At 34.3% G+C, this 23,908-nt stretch overlaps 1 protein-coding gene across 1 annotated transcript in view; it reads left to right on the top strand.

Moving 5' to 3' along the window:
- Positions 1-153: 153 nt before the first annotated feature.
- Positions 154-23,908, top strand: part of LOC110370846 (bromodomain-containing protein 1) — a 44,692-nt gene continuing 20,937 nt past the window's right edge. Inside the window, exons 1-11 of the mRNA XM_064040650.1 lie at positions 154-805; positions 2,405-2,644; positions 3,078-3,221; positions 3,595-3,688; positions 4,066-4,167; positions 4,460-4,598; positions 11,775-11,883; positions 12,167-12,253; positions 12,394-12,613; positions 12,936-13,032; positions 13,285-13,462. Of these exons, the coding sequence (XP_063896720.1) occupies positions 356-805; positions 2,405-2,644; positions 3,078-3,221; positions 3,595-3,688; positions 4,066-4,167; positions 4,460-4,598; positions 11,775-11,883; positions 12,167-12,253; positions 12,394-12,613; positions 12,936-13,032; positions 13,285-13,462 (1,860 nt within the window). The 5' untranslated portion in view covers positions 154-355. The remainder of the gene's footprint in view (positions 806-2,404; positions 2,645-3,077; positions 3,222-3,594; positions 3,689-4,065; positions 4,168-4,459; positions 4,599-11,774; positions 11,884-12,166; positions 12,254-12,393; positions 12,614-12,935; positions 13,033-13,284; positions 13,463-23,908) is intronic.

The following is a 23,908-nucleotide window of genomic DNA, read 5'->3' as shown; positions in this document are numbered from 1 at the left end:
AACGTATCGCTAATAAGCAGTGAAAATTGTATGTATAGATGTGCTTATTTCTGTGACCATCAAGGCTTAATGACTTTTTGTCATTAGCACAAGAGGTAAAAATCGACTAAGATATCGAGGCATAGTTTGCTCGCCTTTGCCAAAATGGCCACCACTATTTGACAAGTAAACCACGAAGTCAAACAAAAAATTAAAAATAATTTTGCGCCTTTCACTTTCGTGTTTATGATAAAATCAAAATTAATTTCTGATAATTTGTTCCTACAATGTGTATAACTCATTCAATAAATATTGCATAAAGAACTTAAGCAATGTTCCTACTTTTGTAGAGGAAAATAGACTAAAAGCTTGCAAAATGGGCTTGGACTTCGATGTCTTTGAATTTTGCAAAAAACTGCGGCAAAACCGGCCTCCGCCGTATCAGTGTCCTTTAGAAAAGTGTGACAAGGTGTACAAGAGTTTATGTGGCCTGCAGTATCATCTAGTTCATTATGATCACGACAACCCGACCCCGGCGACGCCAGCGGTAGCCAGCCATCGGAAGAAGGGAAGAGGCAGGGCCGCTGTGCCAACCGGTGACATCGCTCTCCAAAGTCCACCGAAAGAGGCTCTAACATTCGCCGAAGCTCAAAAAGTGGTCCAATTCGAGATAGATGGCAAAATTAGTAGAATCCCCATTGACCAACCTCTGCCAATAATGTCGTTAGAAGAATGGGAAAAGAAGAATGCTGAACTGGACAAACCTCTGCCGTTTGTGGAGCCTCCCGTCGAACCCCATGTGAAATTGCCTGAAGCCAGCTTCAAGGTACGGTGTATTGATTTTTGTAATAATATTTGTCATTATTGTTGTATTCATAAATCATGTTTGAATATGATTAAATAACTGAATTATAAAGTCTTTTATTGACAAAAATGCTGACTGAAAACATTTAAGAATTTCTACATATCTAAAAGCTCTTTGATTCCTTCTTAGTTTTACAAACATGAGTAGAATATGGAAATTTTATCTGGTTTTATCACAGACAAGACCTAAAGAGCCAAAAAGCCTGCAGTTTAATTATTTAAAATTGCATCCAAAAGCGTAAGAACGGATAAAACACAATATGTACAGATGTTATCATTTTTATTTTATATATTTTTGCTTTTTATAACTTTTTGACTCATTGTTTCATGGCCTATTTGAATGAAAAATATTTTGAAAAAAATTACAATCAGCTGTTCAAATTGTTGCTGTTATTATGAAGTTGGCATTTTGTTATACTTATAAAGTTATTTATTCTATAAATATATAGTGTTGTGGTGTCCTAGTGGGTATAAAACCAAGTCCTCAATATGAGCGTGGGTCTCATTCCAGGTCGGGCAAGTAACAATGCAACTTTTCAAGTGTATCTTGGACACCAGTCATTAGTGTCCAAGATAAACCTTTCAAATGGCACAATAAACCTGGCTGTCATTTGAACATCTTTTTCAGTTGTTACGGGTAGTCAGAAACCAGTAAATCTGACAACCAGTCTTACCAAAGGGTATTGGGTTGGCTGGGTAACTGGGTTGAGGAGGTCAAATAGTCTTATGATATTTGTGATAAATAATGTCTTGCATGTTTTTAAGTTAATTTATTCTTAAATGTTATCATGTCTCTTGAGGCAGATTCTGAAATCCTGTCAATTCATATTTTTTGTTTTACTGTTATATTACACAACACAAAAGCAGAATTAGGTAATATTTCTATACTGTCATCACACCATTGGTGAAACTGTAGAGATGAAAATCGCATTTAGCAATTGAAGAGTTTGTATTTTATTTTTTGAGGTAAAGCATAAAAGAAGAATCTTGGGTACATCCTATATTTTCGGTGACTAAAACGACAGTTCCACATTGAATCTAAAACAATATCAATTTTTTGTCCTTATCTTTATATTCCATTGCTCATTTAAATGTTACTTACTAATTATCCACAAAAATCCAGAATATTCCCTGAATCAACCTTCCTAACATAACAATAATAATATCTTGAAGCTTTACAGCTTTAAAGGTAGATTTCTATTAACTCTCCATCAGTTCACTTGCGATTAGAATTTTGACATTTGGCTCCATATAAATTACTAGCCGTTTTCATAAGCATCGTTTCATAATCGTCCAAAAAACGGCTAGTTGTTGTTTCATAAGCGTCCCGTAAGAACTGCTGCCCGCAAGGGGATCAAATACAGCCTAAGTTACACAGGAAAAGTGTAGCTTTCCTACAGTGAAAGAATCTTTAAAATCGGTTCTGTAGTTTCGGAGCCAATAGGGTACAAGAAAAAAAAAATTGTTAGTATAGATGTCCAATCGCAAAACAAAGCATACATAGGTTAAAGAAACCAGCATGTTTGTACCACAAATTGACAAACAAATTTATTTATTCCAGCTTGTCGACGACTACAATGAGCGAGTATGCGACGCCCCACCTCGTCCGAACGCCTACATCCGGTTCATAGAGAAGTCTGCTGAAGAGTTGGATGGTGAAGTGGAATATGATGTGGATGAAGAGGATACAGCTTGGCTGGCTATCATCAACAAGCAAAGAACCAAGCAGAACCTGCCTGCAGTCACAGTTGATACCCTGGAACTGCTCATGGACAGATTGGAGAAAGAATCTTATTTCCAAGTAAGTCTATATAAAAATTATAGAGGGAATTCAAGGAAGAGATGCAGCATCTGATTCTAAAAACATTGGAATATGAGAAACCTTTGATTTTTTGCTGATTTCTGTTTAATTCGTGGGAATCTGTTTTTTGAGGAGTCTTGTGAGAGTGTGATCTTGCTGTCAATTGACTGAATTCAACTGAAAACTGAATGATTTTTTTAAATGATACGTGATAATAACTAATTCTGGCAGTGCCACTTTTAATGGAACATATCTAAAACCAATGCTTAGATAACAAACCATTGTTGGACTAAAAAATCACATAGACACATCTAAAAACACTACAAAAAGCATATCAAGCTTAAGTGCGTCTTTTTGCCTGGAGGCTTAAAAATTCGCAAAAATTCCTGTAACCTATGACCTAGTAGACCTAACCCTCTTAATTTATCCCCAGGCATCACAAAACGGTCAGCAAACGGCAGCTACAGTGGACGAGGATGCGGTCTGCTGCATCTGCATGGACGGCGAGTGTCAGAACACCAACGTCATACTGTTCTGTGACATGTGCAACCTGGCTGTGCATCAGGATTGCTATGGGGTAAGTCCTTGATACGTTCCTTTGTTTCTGAATGTTGGTTTTTGGAGGTGTTAACAAAATGTGTATTGAGCATGTTTTTCGTTTTTTTTTTGTCGGATTTTCCACTTACTACTTTAAATTAGATACTATTAGCCTACAATGATCGAAGTAAAGCACCTATGTAATTAAAGAATCCATCTCAACTTCCCCAATTCACCAATCTGAATGATTACTTAATTGATTAATTCTTCTTTTCCTTACCCCACTTCTATTAAATAGGTATCCCCGTCATTCGAGCGTCGTACATTGTGCTTCGCTAATAAAGTCGGATAATTTAGACTTCTATTCCATCTTACAAGACAGTTTCCTGACAAATGTGTAAAACATTTTGTAGGTTCCATACATACCTGAAGGACAGTGGCTGTGCAGGAGATGCCTACAGTCACCATCGCGTCTCGTCAACTGCGTACTTTGTCCCAATACTGGTGGTAAGTCCAACAGTTGTTGATGAAATATGCACCTTTTTCTAACGCATATAGGGCTAGTGTATAGCCTGCACTGTTTTATAGTGTTATTAGACTACTAACCTTACTATCCAGTGTCCAGTTTTTACCCTATGCAATATGCATGCTTACAATTTTCGAGAGTTGCCCTCGATTTCTCTAGATTTACATCAACAGATCCTGGCTCTGACGACAATGGGACCGTTTGGGAAGTAAACCCTTCCTAACAAATGATAATCGTTTAATTTTTCTTAAAAAAACATACAATATACCTGAATTTAGATCTTCTCCGTTTTGGGAAGTCAGTATCTAAAATTGAACTCTATTGTCACGTGTTATGGTCTAATTTTGTTTGTGTGTAGGTGCGTTTAAGCAGACGGATCAAGGCACGTGGGCGCATGTAGTGTGCGCGCTATGGATACCCGAAGTGAGATTCGCTAACACCGTGTTCTTGGAGCCTATTGGTAAGTACATTATTTATTTTCTTAATATCTTTGCTTTGTCTTTTCAATATTAATATTTAACTGGTCATATAATTTAAATCATCATGAAGCGTAAATCATTGCAGCCTCACCATTTTTCTCTCTTTATACTATATTATGATCGTGTTCGAAACAAGCCCCCCCCACCCCCTCCCCAAATTATATTGTATTCTAATTTTTTTACAAAAAAACATTTATGTGGGCACTCTTCACTCACATTTTCATGTAAACTAATATATATTTTTTTCAATGTCCTATATGTATTCGTTGTCAGACTCCATCGAGATGATCCCGGCGGCTAGATGGAAGCTGCAGTGCATGGTGTGCAAGCAGCGCAGCGTGGGCGCCTGCATACAGTGCCACAAGAGCAACTGCTACTCCGCCTTCCATGTCACTTGCGCTCAGCAGGCTGGGTGAGGACATACTTATTATCTATTCCTAGTCAGACTCCATCGAGATGATCCCGGCGGCTAGATGGAAGCTGCAGTGCATGGTGTGCAAGCAGCGCAGCGTGGGCGCCTGCATACAGTGCCACAAGAGCAACTGCTACTCCGCCTTCCATGTCACTTGCGCTCAGCAGGCTGGGTGAGGACATAGATATTATCTATTCCTAGTCAGACTCCATCGAGATGATCCCGGCGGCTAGATGGAAGCTGCAGTGCATGGTGTGCAAGCAGCGCAGCGTGGGCGCCTGCATACAGTGCCACAAGAGCAACTGCTACTCCGCCTTCCATGTCACTTGCGCTCAGCAGGCTGGGTGAGGACATACTTATTATCTATTCCTAGTCAGACTCCATCGAGATGATCCCGGCGGCTAGATGGAAGCTGCAGTGCATGGTGTGCAAGCAGCGCAGCGTGGGCGCCTGCATACAGTGCCACAAGAGCAACTGCTACTCCGCCTTCCATGTCACTTGCGCTCAGCAGGCTGGGTGAGGACATACTTATTATCTATTCCTAGTCAGACTCCATCGAGATGATCCCGGCGGCTAGATGGAAGCTGCAGTGCATGGTGTGCAAGCAGCGCAGCGTGGGCGCCTGCATACAGTGCCACAAGAGCAACTGCTACTCCGCCTTCCATGTCACTTGCGCTCAGCAGGCTGGGTGAGGACATAGATATTATCTATTCCTAGTCAGACTCCATCGAGATGATCCCGGCGGCTAGATGGAAGCTGCAGTGCATGGTGTGCAAGCAGCGCAGCGTGGGCGCCTGCATACAGTGCCACAAGAGCAACTGCTACTCCGCCTTCCATGTCACTTGCGCTCAGCAGGCTGGGTGAGGACATACTTATTATCTATTCCTAGTCAGACTCCATCGAGATGATCCCGGCGGCTAGATGGAAGCTGCAGTGCATGGTGTGCAAGCAGCGCAGCGTGGGCGCCTGCATACAGTGCCACAAGAGCAACTGCTACTCCGCCTTCCATGTCACTTGCGCTCAGCAGGCTGGGTGAGGACATACTTATTATCTATTCCTAGTCAGACTCCATCGAGATGATCCCGGCGGCTAGATGGAAGCTGCAGTGCATGGTGTGCAAGCAGCGCAGCGTGGGCGCCTGCATACAGTGCCACAAGAGCAACTGCTACTCCGCCTTCCATGTCACTTGCGCTCAGCAGGCTGGGTGAGGACATAGCTATTATCTATTCCTTGTCAGACTCCATCGAGATGATCCCGGCGGCTAGATGGAAGCTGCTGTGAGAACATAGTTATTTGTTTTTGTACGACAATGGGCGTAGAATACTCTATGTGGGTGGATTTTCAAATTACCATATTATTGGTGTGATTCTATTTTTTCACAAAAATACCACTACGCCATATGTAAAATATACCTAAGAATATTCTTTATACATTTATTTATGATTAGTAGGTAATAAAATAACAAAACAATTATACCACAATATTAAAAACTTAAAAATTGTATCACGGAAATCATTAACTTCTCCGTTACTTTCATTACCATGTTTACTAATTTTACAAAATCTCATACAAGTTTGCCTAAATCTTATTTGATTTAATTCCTTAAGTAATGTTTTAACTATAAACTTAATATTTATTACTTTTCTTAAATCGAGTATTACCCCTGACATCGTTATATAACCATTTAAAAATTCGTCACAAAAATATCGTCATTAGTTTCCACGATTTTTGTTTCAAGAAATTTGTTCAACGAAAATATTGAATACAAGTAACCAAACGCATTTCGAGTAGCTTCCCCCGCGCGCCACCTCAGTCGTCGTTGATATTCATACGAGTCTGCACGTATACATAGTAAAATTACGTTTTGAAGTGAATTGATTTTAGTTTGTCAACGAATTCCGTCATTAAACGATTGGAAATATTGTTGGTAAGTATATTTTACTTTATTTTAATGATAAATGAACATGGATAATATTGAATTTGTATTAATTATGAAGAACAGTGTTACATTGTAGGTTTGCGTTTGCTTGGACAGGAACGTGTTTCAACTTGTTTCGTCATTTATCGTAACATCATTCATCGTCAATTTGTAGATGAGGTGAATGATTTCTTTTGAGGAAAATGACATTTTTGTTACGTTCAATGACGCTATATAGAGGTTAATGATTTAGGTGTAATAAATTAGGCATTTCAATATATATTTATATAATTAGGTTCTTCTAAATTTTATTACTGGACAATAGAACATTTAGATGTAAATTAATAGTTTTAAACTAACTTATTTACTCTATTTCTTTACTCAGATGAGACAGCTATGGCTAAAACGAAAGCAGAACGTTTAGCTCAGCAAAGGCTATGCAAAAGACGCAAGTATTTAGAAATAAAAAATGACCCCGAACTATATGCCTTAGAAAAAGAAAAACAACGAGCCAAATACAAGAAACGTAAAGAAGAAAAGAAACAGACATCCATCACAGAAAAAAGTCCACGTCAACAAAGAAAATTGCGTAAGCAGTGGAAGGAAAACTCGAAGAAATATAGACAGCGACAAAAAGAAGCGCCATCAGAGTTTCCAAATGTAGTTAATGTTCAAGCAGATGAAATTTCTGAAGAAACCAATTCTACAATAGACCCTATCGGTTTATTTACAAAAGAAGACGTACAAAAAGCAGAAAGGAAGATAAGATATCACGAATTGAAGAAGAGAATTAAATTGGTAAATATTATAAAGAACCTGCGGAAAATTAATAAAAATCAAAGAATGAAAATTTTAAGGCTAAAAGCAAATCTCAATAACAAGAGTGACATATCAAAAAACCAGAATGATGATAGCAACCTAGAGATAACTAAAGAGAAGACGTGTATAAATAAGAATCGTTTTAGAGCTATTTCCCTTTTGAGGTCCAAAAAGAACACAAAATTTCGCTTGCTTCGCCAACAAGTATTAGAATCAATCGAAAATTTTTACAACAATGACGATGTAAGTACTATTGCTGCTGGCAAGAAAGAATTTATAACAAAAAATAAGAGGAGGATGCAGAAACGGTACCTTACAGCCCCACTGAAAGTTTTACACAAAAAATTACTATCAGAAGCAAATATTAAAGTAAGTTATTCATTTTTCACGAAACATCGCCCGTTTTGGGTACTTCATCCTAAACCTTCAGGCAGGGAGACATGTTTGTGTTCTCAACATACGAATATAGAATTATTAATTAAAGCTTTGTATAATGCATCCATTATAAGCGAAAAGAACTCGCATGAATTAGTATCCCATTTATGTTGTGAACCCAGGAACGCAAAATGTTTACTAAGAGAGTGCATTGCTTGTCGAGATAAGAATATTAACTACAAAGAGTTTTCGAATGATTCCAATCTGATTTATTTTAAGTGGAATAAAGCAACCAAAGAGGTAGTGACGAAAAAGGGACTTAAAAAGAATCAAGTAGTAACGGTCAAGGAACGAATAATTACAAAACCACTAACAGCAATAAAAGAATTGGAAATGTTGATAAGTCCATTTTTCGTACATATTCATAATATTGAAGTCCAATATACTACAATGAAGAACTTAAAGGAAAATTTAACAGCATCAGAAGCTGTTATTCACGTAGATTTTTCAGAAAATTACGCTTTAAAGTATGCTGAGGAAGTTCAATCGTTTCATTTTGGAGGAAGCAGACAACAGGTTACTTTGCATACCTCAGTCATTTACACTCATAACTTTTCTTTAGGAGCATTACGACCAATATCTGTATGCACTATTAGTAGTTGTGTTCGTCATGATGTGGCTGCTATTTGGGCGCATTTAATTCCTCTGATAAAACAAGCTTTAGAAATCAATCCTTTTATTACAACAATACATTTCTTGTCGGACTCGCCCATTTCACAGTACCGAAACAAATTCATGTTTTATGTTATATCACAGCTTCGAAATGATTTTGAATACATTTCTAAAATTACTTGGAATTATACAGAGGCAGGGCATGGAAAGGGTGCACCTGACGGTGTTGGAGCCGTTTTGAAGAGAACTGCCGATAAAATGGTTCACTATGGACGAGATATTGGTGATTTTGACTCATTTTGTGAAGTATTAAAAGACAACGTTGAAAATATAAATATTATTATTGTAAAAGAGGATTCTATTAAAGAAAGAGAAACTCTACTTCCAAAAAAGCTTAAGACTTTCAAAGGAACCTTTTCCGTTCACCAAGTTCTTTGGGATTTGTTCTCTACGAAACTTACTTTAAGAAAAGTAAGCTGTTTTTTATGTGGTTTTGATGAGCGTTGTATTCATGGCAAGCACCTTGGATTCTATGACATTATACAAAACTGTAATACTGAAAATAATTATAAAGAATCGGAAAATGTAATGATGTTATCCGCAAGTAAAAGAAGTGTGAATAAAAATAAAGGAATTGTCATATTACAAGATTTAACTTTTAAGGATCAAAATGATATAAACTTGCATTATGCAAACCAACCATCTACGTCTAAATCAACACAGCATTTCTTTAGACAAAACATGTAAAAAAATGTGAGTTTACTGAATTTCGATTGAAGGCTGATCGTTTTATTTTGTAGAGGCCACTTTTTGTTTAAACAAATTAAGATATATTTTTTTTAATTTTATTGTAAGTTACGTATTAGAAATTGCAATGCGAATCATTAAGGTGGTGAGTGGTAGACCGCGAAATTTAAATTTTCTTATGTGTATTTGCACTTTGCAGGTTAGGACTTTTGAGCCGCGACTATAATAGGTACGTATTTATGGAATTATAATCATTAGAGCATCTTTCTAAGTTAGATTAGTACCATTGGAACAAAAGTGCTTATGGTACAAATCTAACTTACAAAGATGTAGGTAGGTAGGATTATAATTCTGTAAATACGTACCTATTATAGTCGCGAATCAAATTTTGATTAAAATACAACCTGACACTGACCTGCAAATTGCGAAAAACTTAAGAGAAATTTATTTTCGTGGGCGTATTATTTTTTAGAGGCTTATTTCTTGAAAAAAAAAAAAATCGAAGTTGTGAATTTTATTTCGGTACAGTAATAAAAAGGCATATAGTCACAAAAAAAAAAAATTGTTACATACATGTATAAAATCAGACATAAGACATAAGGTGATTATTAATTAGACGCTAGTTGTTTTGTTTCAAATCAAAGATTTCTGTAATTTAAATCAAAGTTGATTATTTTTTCAAATTCAAATCAAAGATTTTTGTGATACCTATATATCTTAAGTAATTAGTACTTATGTTAATTTTTTTTTTCTTCCATAAAAAGCTGATTATAATCATAGTGTTTTATTTGCATCATTAACGTCTACATCTTATCATTGACTTCAACAGGCGATATCATTTACATCTACACAACATCATTCACTTCAATGCTATATTTATATTTCATGATTTTTCTTTTAAATGTGGTGTTTATATTATAGTTTAAATATTAAAAACCATTAGTTTTTCCAATAACAATGTAACAGTATTGATATTTTTAGTTATTCCAAGTAAAAAGTAATATCACACAAAAACTATCATATTTAGGCATCGTTCAGACCAAACGTATTGTCGGCCGCTGACTGTGAGCGCGCGTTACGCAGTTTATTGCTTTTCCATATATATTGAAATTGTCGTTCACACCGAACCGACTATACGCTGTTACGTCGTATGTTGTAGCTGACTCTCAGTGGCCGATTATTTTACTACGCGACTATGCACGGCGGACGCGGATTGGCTACGCGGACGCAGTTGCCGAATAGCGCCGCTCCGCCGCGTACGCACCGCCGCGCCTCGGTACAGCACGTCGATAATTAGTGTCCCTTTTATACAGGAATGAATTTTATCCAGTGCGCAAACTTTGTCAACTTGTAGTTAAATAAGTTTTGTAGATACGTATATTTTTATTTTGTCGTGTTTTAGTACAAAAAAGAAAAGTTATTGATATCGAAAGATGTTTATTTTGTAACCGATTGTACGGCCATAGTCGTCATAGTAGGCACAGCGGCAACGCGAAACCGGTTTACTGACGCGAGCGCTGCTCCAAGCGCGTAAGAATAGTTGGTATCCATATTTTGCTGATTTTTTAGGGCGGACAAAAGAATGAAACATTTTTTTTACTGATAATGCAGATATGTTCTGTTAATGATTCTGGACCACCAGTTTTTTTTTGCGCACTGCTTAAAATTCATTCCTGTATAAACTTAAACGTATTAAAGATAGTAACTCATCGAATGTTTTACTGTCATACGAAAATATTTCTTGAACTTATTTGGATAAAGTCTATATTCGAAATATAAAGTTAGTATGAAATTGACCAAGAAAACATCTCTTCAAAAAGGGATGTACCCACAATCTCTTCTTTTTATTATTTTCGTCTTCCTCTAGAGCTTCGCAAATGGCAACTATTTGAATGCGCATTTAATTGAAATATCAGTAAAACATCTGATTTGAAAAAAATAAATTACGTTAGTTTTATCGTTTATAAAATACTACGAGCAACTTCAAATACTGAGCCCTTTTATGTGTAGAATAGTCAGCCGCTCAGCGTACGCATCTAGTGTGAACCTACAAGAGCCTATTCTTTTGTTCACACATGTAGCGCATCGTACGCTATAGCCTATTGTCGGCTTGGTGTGTACGCGTTCTGCAGATTGAGTCGACGTTCACACTGGGGCAGACAGTGAGTATACTCACAGTCAGCGGTGGACAATACGTTTGGTGTGAACAATCCCTAAATCGTAAAATGAAAATCCACCCATGTACTCTTCCTACATATCCTTTTATGTACTCTCTTATAGACGGTCTTCCCTTTTTTAGTCCCCTCATCTACAATCTCTATGTACTCCCCTTATACATAGACTCCCCTATGTAATCTGCCTAAATTCTCCCCTTACATACTTACGTAGTAGACGTTTCGTTCTTCCTTATGTACCTACTGCCCCTATGTACTGTATGGTTCTTTATCAACTGCTTAATGTACCTGAATTTAATTAATGTAAATCTTCAAAAATGGAGACCTTTTCCCAGCAGTAGGACAATACAGGCTAATATAAAAAGGAATTTTTAACACTTACTTATGGATCCGACCTTTTTTGAAGGCAATTTTGTCTGCCCTTTACAGCTTATATGTTTAATTTTCCAACATTTTATCGTATATTCGCAGTCTATACATGAAGATGGAGGCGGCGGGCGCGGGCCGCGACCCGAGCCAGCCGGTGCAGGTCGCCAAGATGGCATACTGCGACGCACACACTCCCGCGCATATACTGCAGGTACACTATAATATAACTAACTATATGTATATAAGTTTTCATTTTACTTGCAAAATTTTAATTGCTTCCACATATTATTGAGACAAAGGAGCATGTATACACTTTTTCACATTGGGTAAAACTTGTATCATGTGAAAGCCCTTGATGAGTATTTCTTTCAGATTTCACTATTCGCATAGCGTACAATTTTTAACTACTATTTTTGAATGATCTAGAATCTAGAACAACATTTTCGAATGAATCGATGGGTATACGGCATTCATATTTTTTTTTGTTGCTATAGGAGAGACGTGCGCAGGAATCGGAGGGAGACACAAAATCCAACGACTTGACAGCGATTCGGCAGAAAGGCAGAGAGAAGATCAAACAGGTATCACAGAAATGTCAAATTAGTCTTTATCGCTACATATTTTATTGAAAACCATTTACAGAATACATGAATTAATAAATGGATGCGTTAGTTTTTCATTGTAATAGGGCAACCATATATTTCCACCTTCAAAATTCTAGGCCCGACGCGTCCTCGCTCTCAAACGCACCTGGGCTCCAGTGGTCCTAGTGCCCACTCTCCCGGCAGACCGGGTCGCTGAGGTGGCGGCCCTGGCTCCCGGGGCCCCGCCTGCAAGAGCTCAGCTGATGAAGCGACTCCTGGCGTACTGGACCCTAAAGCGACATAGCAGGAACGGAGTGCCCCTGCTGAGGCGACTGCAGAGCCTTACTAGTCATCATGGTTAGTGAATTATTCAAGAGTTTCATAGTGAATTATTCAAAAAGTTTTTTTTAAGCTAGTAGCAACACTATTTGTTTATTGTTGTTCCAGAACTGATTTAGGTTAGCCTCTGGTCAGATACTAGGTTATTGTTGAGTTTGTACACCCTGCACAGTACACCATCATTTGTCATATTGCTTTAGCATGCTGACTGGTAACAATGCGATTCCAATTACAGCTGGTTACAGTTTATAAATCCTATATTTATTTAACTTATCCATAATATAATTTAAATGTATTTTTCCACTATAATGTTTCCTTACTTACCTTTTTCTGTGTATAGGAAGCAGAGGCATACAAGATGGAACGGTCAATGTTCGCGAGCTATGCAATCAGCTGAAATACTGGCAGAGGATACGCCAGGACTTGGAGAGAGCCAGGTAAATAAATACGTGGTATGATTTACACCTCGAAAGTTGTAAAAAGCTATGGTAATCACTATTGATTACGCACAAGAACTTCACAATGCTTTAACTTCCAAAAAAATATCATGTTTTCGCTGATTGACGGTAGTTTTTTTTTCTGTTCATTATTTAGTAAGATTTTTTTGGTAGTTATCATCGTTACTTTGTTAATAATCTCAACCTTATTGCTTGTTTGTTTACAATAAATCCTATATATTTTCTCACCAGACTACTATGCGAGCTAGTACGCAAACGCGAGCGTCTAAAGGCGGAGTACACGCGCGTGTGGGAGCGCTGCGTGCTGCACTCGCTGCAGCCGGAGCGAGCCGCGCTGCACAAGCTGCTGCGCCTGCTCAGGCAGAAGGACGCCAGCGATATATTCACTGAGCCCGTCGACTTGCAAGAGGTAAGTAAGTAGTGTATAATTGGGGTTTCTGGATCAAAAGAGATCCATCAACCCCAATTATACATTAGTTCAAATATGATATCTATTCAAATAATTTAATTTCATTTATTCAAATACCACTACTTACTACAATTTGATAATTCAAAAACTATTATACCATCTATTCGAATACTGTTACATCATTTCAAATAAATCATCTATTTAAATACATCGATACTTCAAAAACTAGTATAAGTACCATCTTATTCGAATACTGTTACATAATTTCAAATGTACCAATTTGCTTTTAAAATCTCAATGTTTATTTTAATCATTTTATCACCGCGGAATACATATTTAAGAATCTTTTCTTTATTAGGAATAACAGTTGACAGCTACTTTCAACATAACCAAACATTTCGTTCTCTCAAAGTTTACTTTTGCAAGCAAGGTCGTTGAAACATTCTACTTTTGTGGACTCACGAGTGGATGTCATCGGTGTGATGGTGACCGGCCGTACAAAAATGTATCAATATTATGCGTTCATCTGTTTCTTTGATCTGTTCTTGATCATAATATTTAGCGGTTAAATGAAATGTTAGCGTGAAATCTTCATTTAAACTAAAACAAAAAACCAGACCGGAACAAATATTAACTTGTCCGTGTGGGAATCGAACCCACGACACTTCAGCTTTGTGATTAAGGAACGTGAAATTTAGTATTTGATTGTGTGATCAGGTCTTAACCATTAAGCCAAACGTGTCGTCAAATATGTAACAAAATAGCGGACTACTTCATGCCCTTTGTTTACTTTAACGATATGCATGTTGTATGACATCATTCATCATTCATTCGATGCACTGCCTTATATGGTTCTCATTGTATTTACTTTGCTTGCACTTACATTGATTCGAACATCTGCGTGAAAAAAATAATGAAACCATGAACTGTAGGAATTTTTATTAATGGACCTTTTATGAATAAAACAGAAAAAAATATATTTCACAAAAATTTATTAGTAACTTACATTATTTATACCATATTGTTTATACACCATTTATTTAAACAGAGAACGTTTTTCAAAGCACATACAGAATCATGATAAATACAACTATACAGATCATGAGAGTTTTCATATTCTTTAAATAAGTTTAATAAACTAGGACAACCTTTATCTTCTAAGTTATTAATATTAGCACTATTTACAATGTTTCTTAACCACGACATTTTTTCTGAACCTTTGACATAAACACATTTATCTCTTAAAATATTTATAATCAAATTATGATAATTCGAATAAGGCACGATTCCTTCATTCCAGTGTATCTTTCTATTGCGCTCAATCCAACTTACTTGTCGCCGTTCTTGTTTACTCAAATCATAAAATGGGAATGGAGGTTTTATTAGAAACACCTGTATTTTTTTATCGCATAATATCGCAATCTCCTTTATTATAAATTCGTTAACTTCTGTTTTGAAACCTTGAATATCTACAATTGCAGTCATGATAGCCTGCGCACAATATTACTTAAAGGTTTGTATTCCACAAGTCGATCGTTAATAATTAAACAATATGCAGTTGTATTGTCTGGTATCAACGTTGAACATTCAAATTCCAACCTTACATCTACCGGGCCAGTTTTTAAACAGTCATTTTGCCTTGAACAATCTATGATAAAGAGTGGTGCTTTTTCTTTAAAATCTTTAAGATCAAGCAAGGGATCGACTGAGCTGTTATAATACGACTGACGAAATTTCACATACATTTCGTATAATATACTGTACTTGTTTTCAGAAAACTTTAAGCCTAAAGGTTCATAAGGGTAATACTGAGAATTCAAAAATAGCGTTACGTTTGTTACATCACAATGATCAAATACTGAGCTGTCTTTTGATTTATTATTTTTTCTATTAGTCTGTAGGCAGAAAATAACATATCTTGGTTTTTCTAATTGTGAAGCTGTTTTGACTGACCAAGAATGCTTTGTAGATTTCGGTAATAGAGGATATTCATACAAATCCCAATTCCTAAATGCCATTTGAATAGGTTTATCTTTTTCCAAATATTTCAAAAGTGTGAGTCGTTCCCTATCTGACACTTTTATATGTGGCACTCTCCACTGCACCCTTTGTATATCTATTTGAAAATATGTTACATCATCACTAAGGATAACACTGTTTAAATTAGAATTGCTTCTGTTCATTATAAGTTCATGTTTACAATTAATTACAATTTTATTATAATCCTCAGCAAACCCAAAAATTTTATTTAACGGTATTACAATACTAAAATGACCATCACTTTTAAAGCCGGCTAAATTCCAACCCCATAAGGCTGCAACTTTATTTTCTGCTTCATTTAATGAAATGTATGACTTTATTGTTGATGAAATACCAGAATTTTTCATACGATCTATTTCAATTCCATTTATTTCGTATCTGATGTCTTGAAACAAAAACATAAGAGGATTATTAGTGAACGCAACAGCTTTTTTGATCGGGTTCCCATCTTTTCCGATGAGTTTTGCTTCACCTTCGATGTAAATTGAGCTGGCCGATGGTAGTACGTATATATCTTGCTGTTGTATGGGAATTCTGATTTCATCATTTTCTCTAAAACTGTTATTGTATGGATTATAAGAATGAACTTCGTAACTTTCGATCGAAGTGTCAAAGTGTGGTAATTCAGAAACCTGTAGTATATTCATATCTGGAAGCCTAGTGCCTTTAGAAAATTTTTATTCGACTTCGTCAATTTTTTCACTGTTTTGTTACGTCCTTGCACTTTAGATGTCTTGGAAGGAATAAGCCGCTTTACATTAACTGCTGGGTTTTTATAGTATAAAATCATTTTATCTTTTTTAAATGAAGACGTAGTTCAATTTGTTGTTTTCCAAAGTCAATGCTGTGGCCGAATTGGTCGACAATCTTAATAGATATAGAAGGGATTAATGTTTTGTTTACAGGCAAATAGATAACGTTTTGCGGTGATTCTATGCACCAATTACCCGGAGCGGTACTAGACATAAATTCGTGAATCACATGAGTTGGTAATCCGTTGGAGTAGGAACCGTGTACTAGATCACATTCAACTCTTATCAAAGGTTGAATATTATTACGGAAATGTTGCACTGAGTTCAATACAGAAAAGTTAAGCAAACCGCACTCATATTGACCAGATAAGTTCAAAGGTGGTTGAAAGTATGAAGTCAATTCTGATTTATTTCCGGAGATGGTGACCGTTATAGACATACTTTGATACTGAACTATAATGAGATATACTATTTATTTTATTCTGTACCTACTCCAAAATTTCCTTAAAAAGTTTAAGCAAAGATGTCCACAATTAAAAGGATGGTCACGTTGTATATTGTCATAATTGTAGTTAATTCTAGAACCTAAGTATTTTATAAATTCTTTTGGAGGTTTAAGATTACCATAACTATCAAAATATTCTATATAATCATTACATTTTACATAGGCTACCCAATGAGAACCAGGATTTTTAGAACTATCTAAATTAATGACCCCACATTCTTTTTTAAAAGGTTGCATTGGAAGTTCATCTCGCATAAACACCCCTCGAAAATGAGGAATACTATTCCCATATTTTAAAATGTCAAAGTTGGTTAAGGGACGATTGGGTAGCCGATAATTTAGTTTTTTTGTTTCGATACATAAATTTTAAGTCCATCTCTATGAGGTTTAAGATGTAATCCTTTTCCAATGCAAAGAGCTTCCATTTTTTCGTTGTGCCTCTTCAATTCAGCAAAATGCTTTTTAGCAATCTTGAATTCATTAATAGTTTTAGCAATACCAGCTGCACCACCTGCTAATGCTCCTGCTGCTGATAATCCCGCAAAAATAGGAATTAAAGGTAGTACTCCGCCAGTTTTTGGTATAGGAATAACACGAGGAAGTGTAATGGATGAATCATCAATCATTTCTCTTGCAGCAGCCATAGCTAATTCAATCGCCATTTTCTTGCCTTTTGGCTTTAATTTTTGGATGTGTTTTTTTGTTTTAGTAATTACATTTTTAAACTTATTTTTTAAGTCTAAAGAAATTTTTCTTGAAGAGTTTTTTTTACGATCATTATTTAGACCAGCTCCAGTTTTAATTTTAGCTAACATAGCTTTTTTCACCACATGGGCTGCTATCTTTTCACTTACACTGGCATCAGAAGCATTTGCGCGTGTCTTTGCCATTTTTAATAAAATTAAATCTGCTTTATGTCTGTCTTTCAAGTTTGATGATCTGTTATAAGCAATATCGTGGTCTTTACAATATTCGTCTAATTTATTTATACCTTTATCACCACGTATAAGTCTCTTAATTAATTTGGTTCCGGGCCCACAATAATTGTATCCAGGTAGATGTAATTCAAATGGTAAATTATTTATAAACCAATTGAGAAGACTAATCTCTCCTAAGCACATAATAATACTGATTAATCGTTGTTGTAACGGTTAATATATATGTTTTTATTACAATATATTCGACTTATCAATCCAGCTATTTTCGGTAGGGGGCAAACCAAGCCATTTTACTAATACCTTGTTTCCTTTCCTCCTAAGAACTTTTTCAACTAAGTATACATTAGGATGTATTGTTTTTTGAAGTTCTTGTGTATAAAATGCTCCTAAAATAGGTTGACCTCTGATTGTATCTTCGATTAAATAAGTGATGGGAGCCGTGTTTTGTATTTTTCTAATTTTAAATATTTCTGTCGACCAGTTAGGAGTATATCCTTTTTCGAATGTTCCTTTGTACTTACTGATCCTTACATAATCACCCACTTTGAACTTACTCTTTGTATTAACTTTTTTTATCGACATTAGATATCTTTTTAGAATGCGTGTTTTATTAGTATTATTAACCTTCGCGGGAATTTCGTCAATTGTTCGATGATTGGTGTGATTATATTTATATGTGACGTCATTGATAGTATTATTTATCCAATTATAATTACCCTGTAAACTAAATTCTTTGTATAACTTGGACTTCAATGTTCTGATAAATCGTTCAACTATTGAAGCTTTTTTTGTCGAAAAAGTTGAATAATGATTAATATTATTTGATTTCATAAGACTTTGAAATTTATTATTATAAAATTCTGTTCCGTTATCAGTTTGTAGATTTTTAGGAACACGTCCTTTATCCAACAAATGTTTAAATGCATTATATACATCGACTTTATTCTTACTTTTCAAGGGATATGTCCAAGCATACTTCGAAAACGTGTCAATAACAGAAAGAATAAATCTAAAGCCATTATTTTGTTTAGAAATTGATTGCATATCAATTAAATCCGCTTGCCATAGATCATCTATATCTTTCATAATGACCTTTCTGCGCGGAAAATGCACTCTCGCATTTTTATGAATTTCATTAACGACATCTGCTTTGCTCATATTACTTTTCTATAATATAGATATTTTTCAATAATCAAAGTACAGAAGTACCTTATGAGTACTTAACAAATACGTGATATTATTTAATTAATTTAATATTTTATCAACGCTGTGATAATAGTTTGTTACTGATCAGGAATGATTGTGTAATACTAAAATAAAAACTATATAACGCATCTATTTATTTATTCCTTAATTACACGGGCTTCTTTCAATTCCTCAATTATTGATAAAATTTCATTATCGTGATTTGTATTACCAGCATCTCTTGAAGCTATCAACAATTTCAACCTTTCAACCAATTCATTAGGATCATCCCAATATACCAAATCAGTTTGGGTTCTATATTTCTTGAGTTTTGGCAAGCCGCCTCCAAGTTTGGTTTGCTTTTTTTCATTTGAAGTAATAGAAAACAAAGGTTTAATTATATCTCGATATTTCGTTCCTTTGTCACCTCTTATTTGACCTCCAGGATTAAAATCTCTCTTATGTGCATTAGTTTGAAGTAATATATTTTTATATATCATTTTATCTTCGCTTGTTATTGTCTTTAAATCTGGCTTTTTTCGAAGTAAAAGTTCTTTCAAGCCTGGAGTTAAATTGTAAGTTTTGTCATCAATTTTTACCAATAACACATTATTTTTATCCACACTGTCAATTTTAGAAAATGAAACTATTGAGTTACCTATCATCAATTGTTTATTATCTGTTCTTATTCCGAATGGTACATTTACTCCATCATAAATACCATAAACATCTTTACCCTCTAGTGATATCTCTAAATTTACATCTTTAACTTTATTTTTAATAGGAGTTGCAAAATTTAAATCAGCATCATAAAAATCATCACATTTAGTAGAACAACTTGTTATACTTTCATCTGATTCGAATGATTCCGAATTGACCTCATTCTCCGTTGGTTCCAACTGCGGACATTTCTTTTTTAAATTCACTAAGGTTTTAAGAGGCTCGGAAACAGGTTTTAGTATTTTATCAAGCGATAAATTAATTTCATGTTCCTGGTTTTTCATTTGTTTTAATTTATTTTTTACAGCGTCAGCAGACTTAATCAACTGTAATTTAATTTTTTCCTCCATATTATTGCTCAGTACTTTATTCAGCCAGAGAAATAACAATACTGATTTATTATTTACAATTTACCTTTATTTATATCTTCACTGAAAATACAAAAAGATTCACTGCGTAAAAAACTGACATAGTCTAAAACTGTTATTTAGTTTGCTTTTTATTTATTATTCAAAACTTATGAAGTTATCAAATGATTGTCTATATCTGCCATTGTTTAATTCACAGTCTTTATTGATAGTCAAAAAATCGTACGGAGATAGCCATATTTTAGAACAGATATTTTTGAACTTAGACAACTCCATATCAGAACTAACATGTTCATCATAAATATGCTTCAAGTTCAAATCATCCTGTTTGAAGATAACCAAAAAATTAACATTGTCACGCAGCAAGTGCTTCGGTACTTTTGCATAAGTCTGAGATAAATAAAAGCAATCTATCCCTCTATGCCTTCCCATTGTATAATAATTCCGTATGTTCATTTGTTTTTCACCAACCACATCATCAAATATGATTACTGAATTTGGTAAGGCATCATTGGGATGAATAACCTCTTCATCGAATTCAAAAGTGAAAAGTTTTACTCCTGGAACTCTTGCCAAGACTTGTTTTAGAAAACGATATTTTGGCTGTAGAGTTGTTTTGGAATATAAATAAACATTTTGAAACCTTAAACCATTTTCATGTATCAACAAGCTTATCATGACATTAGTTTTTCCACAATTAGAAGGACCACATATTATACTGCGGATATTATTCGGGAGAAGTACGCTATGCTTCGGGTGCAGCGTATTATCTTTTATATCAATATTTTTAACTGCTAAGGATACAGGGTGTTTAGTCCACTTCATCTTTATGTCTGTCAGAAATAATATTTGTCCTCATTACTTATATGCGAGATGTGTGTAATAATATTTTATAGTCAATTCATTACTTATTTGAGAATGAGAATTGTAAAATAAATAATTGAAATTTTTAGGAAAAAAATTGCCAGTCGAGCAACACAATATAAAGCGATCTTGCAACACATCTACTTAGTTTGTGTAGAAAACTTGGTACCACTGGTTGCAAAAGTTTAGTTTAAATAAATAAATAAACATTATTATTTTAATTACAAAAATACTTGCTAATTTAAATCGGAGGTATGTTTATGAACTTGGTTTTTCATGTTATTTAAGATATTTGTAAATGTGGACGATTAAAGCATTTTATATTTTCAGAAGATGAGTGACCTTGATATTGTGGATGATGTTTTCAATTCATACTATTTTACTCAAGAACTGCCTAAAAACAAGATGGAACAAGTCGAGTTCCATCAAAATCAAAAGCACGAAGAGTACGATGTAAACGAGAAAGGCATAAAAGAAAAGGATAGGAAGAAGTCTAAATTAACATCAAGAAATACTGTATCCAAACATTCTGTCATACCTTCTACATCTTACGTCATTCGTAACGAACCAGGGAAAGCGCATCATATAATTAAAATATGTGTTTATGATTTAAGCATCAATGAAAGTCCTTGTGTGGACGTTCAATATCAAGTTAAAGACAATTACGATGAAATTATGAGTGAAACAGATTATCTAGTTAATAAAATAGTGAAAAAAATAAGTTCAACTTCATAGGGCTGATGAATGTTATTTTTTTTAAGTTTTTTTTTTAATACGTATTATGTTTCTTGAGTGTATATTATGTTTAAATGTGGGTGTAAGTTAAATACATAGAATTTTAATTAAAAAATGTGTTTTATTTATCGAAGAAATTATAATTCAAAATAATATTAATATAAGAATCAGTCTTCAACAACTGTGGTAAAAAAAATAATGAAACAGTCTTTCTTTTTTTATTTTATCAGTAAAATAAACCACGACAAGTAAGTACTTCACAGGAAATTATTTAGTAATGAAAAACTCGTTCATGTTTAAAGTATTTTTATTATTTAAAAAGATAACCTACAGCTAAAATACTAACAGTAACAATATGTATTTAAAAATAACATTTTATAATTATCTTATATTTAAGACTTAAAATACATAAATGTATTTATATTTAAAATATAGTATCACAATGACCCCATGGTAATGTATCTATTTGATTTAATAGTATTTGTCTCTTATCATCAGTTCTATTAATAACTATTTTGTTTATTTCCTGAGAAAATAACATATGTTTTATAGATTTAATAGTGTTCATCTTGCATTTAAATGTACTGTCACTAAGTAGAGCTTTATTATAATTATGTAATCGTAATCGCTTTGTAATTGACTTATTTACACCCTTAGCTTTTCTAGTTTCTCCATTTAAACTTTTTATACAGTATAGTTTGGCTCTAAGCCCAGTAAATTCTGTAATAATGTCACCCGCAAGCTCATCTTTAAATAGGCCTGGGATTTGTGCGTGGACTCTAGGCATTTCGAAACTATTTTTTACATCAAAATTACTAGTATCAAAATTTAAAATGTCTTGTTTCATATCTTGGTATATATCTTTTGTTTTTATAAAATAAAGCAAACTATCTGTATCAGTATAACACAACCTTGCTTTGTTTTTATATTTGTTTTTTATATAGTCATAGTGAAACTTAAACAAATGCTGTTTTGCATACTCTAGAACCGTAAAACCAATATATATGGGTCTGTCGAGATTTAATTTTTCAGGACTTAAATGAATAGCTACAAAGTTTTTAGAAAATATTGTTATATTTTTGAAGTTAGGTTTTGCAATTAAGTTTGCAGCACTAAGATGTTTGTTTGTCTTATTCTTTTTATCATTCCAAGTAGTAGCTAATTTAATATTTACCTGTTTTCGTCTGTTTTCAATAGTTTTACCAAAAATCGCATTATTCATCAGTTTAAATAAGTTTTTTTCAAATGATGACGATGAAGCTTGGCGTAATTGAGTATTCAAGTCAATGTATTTCTGTAAAAAGTTTTCTTGTCTAAAAGTGAGCACACGGTGAATTTTTTTCAAAACAAGACCATTCTTTAAACATTCTTTTAAATGAACGTAATGTATGACATATTTAAATTTATCGTATAAGCTTGCAATTAATTTTGGAGTTTTGCTACCAGGAGGAATAAATTTTTCTGGAGCAAAAGGTAAATCTCGGTGATGTTTATGTAAATGATCTGGGTAAGATAAATCGACTTCTAAAATATATCCATAATCTGAATTATCGGGTACATTAGTTATATTAATTGCATACACTTCAGCAGGTGACAAAAACCGGAAATCAGATATTGGCATTTTTTTTGTCATCGCGTAGCCATATAAATTATTACAGTCGAGATATATCAAAAAAGTTGATTCCTCGGAGTCATCAAAATTCGGTAAGTATTTATTATTAGCCTTTGCATTACGAAGAGAACACTGAGCTAACCCCCCCCGTATACCCTTTTCCAGTAATTCATAAATTTCTAAATCACTAATTAGCTCTAACTGGACCTTTGTATATAAAAGCATAGCATCCCAACTCAAGCTCGGTGCAGTGGTATAATAAGCTGGATCAAGATTATAATACCGTAAGCAAGTGTCTCTAAAATTTTCAAATATATCGCAAAGTAATAAAACATCAGTTTTTAAATATAGGTCAGTATATTCCCCAAGAGATTTTAATTTAAGACTTTGCCATATTTGTTCCGCGTGCTTGTAATCTTCATCGGTTATGTGTTCACATTTTAAACTATTATAAAAACATTCTTTCGGGGGAAGACAATTTTCTTCGTATTTTGAAAAAGAATCCATATAGTCATAAGGGTAAATACCCTTACGTTTCAATAATTTCAACAAGTCTGCGTTATGAAATTCATTTGATAAATGTATAAACTCATCATCATTTAAATTCCTAGATAAGACATCCAAGCTTGAGTTAAGGAACTGGAGAGAATCGATGAATTTTATCTGTTTAGTTTGAATAATTTTAGTAAGAGATATATATTGTTCTTTAGTTTTCGGTATTATTTTA

Source organism: Helicoverpa armigera, chromosome 22 (genome assembly GCF_030705265.1).
Source record: "Helicoverpa armigera isolate CAAS_96S chromosome 22, ASM3070526v1, whole genome shotgun sequence".
In the NCBI taxonomy this organism is placed as follows: domain Eukaryota; kingdom Metazoa; phylum Arthropoda; class Insecta; order Lepidoptera; family Noctuidae; genus Helicoverpa; species Helicoverpa armigera.
The sequence above is the reverse complement of the archived record's forward strand: the minus strand, read 5'-3'. Positions and strand labels throughout refer to the sequence as shown.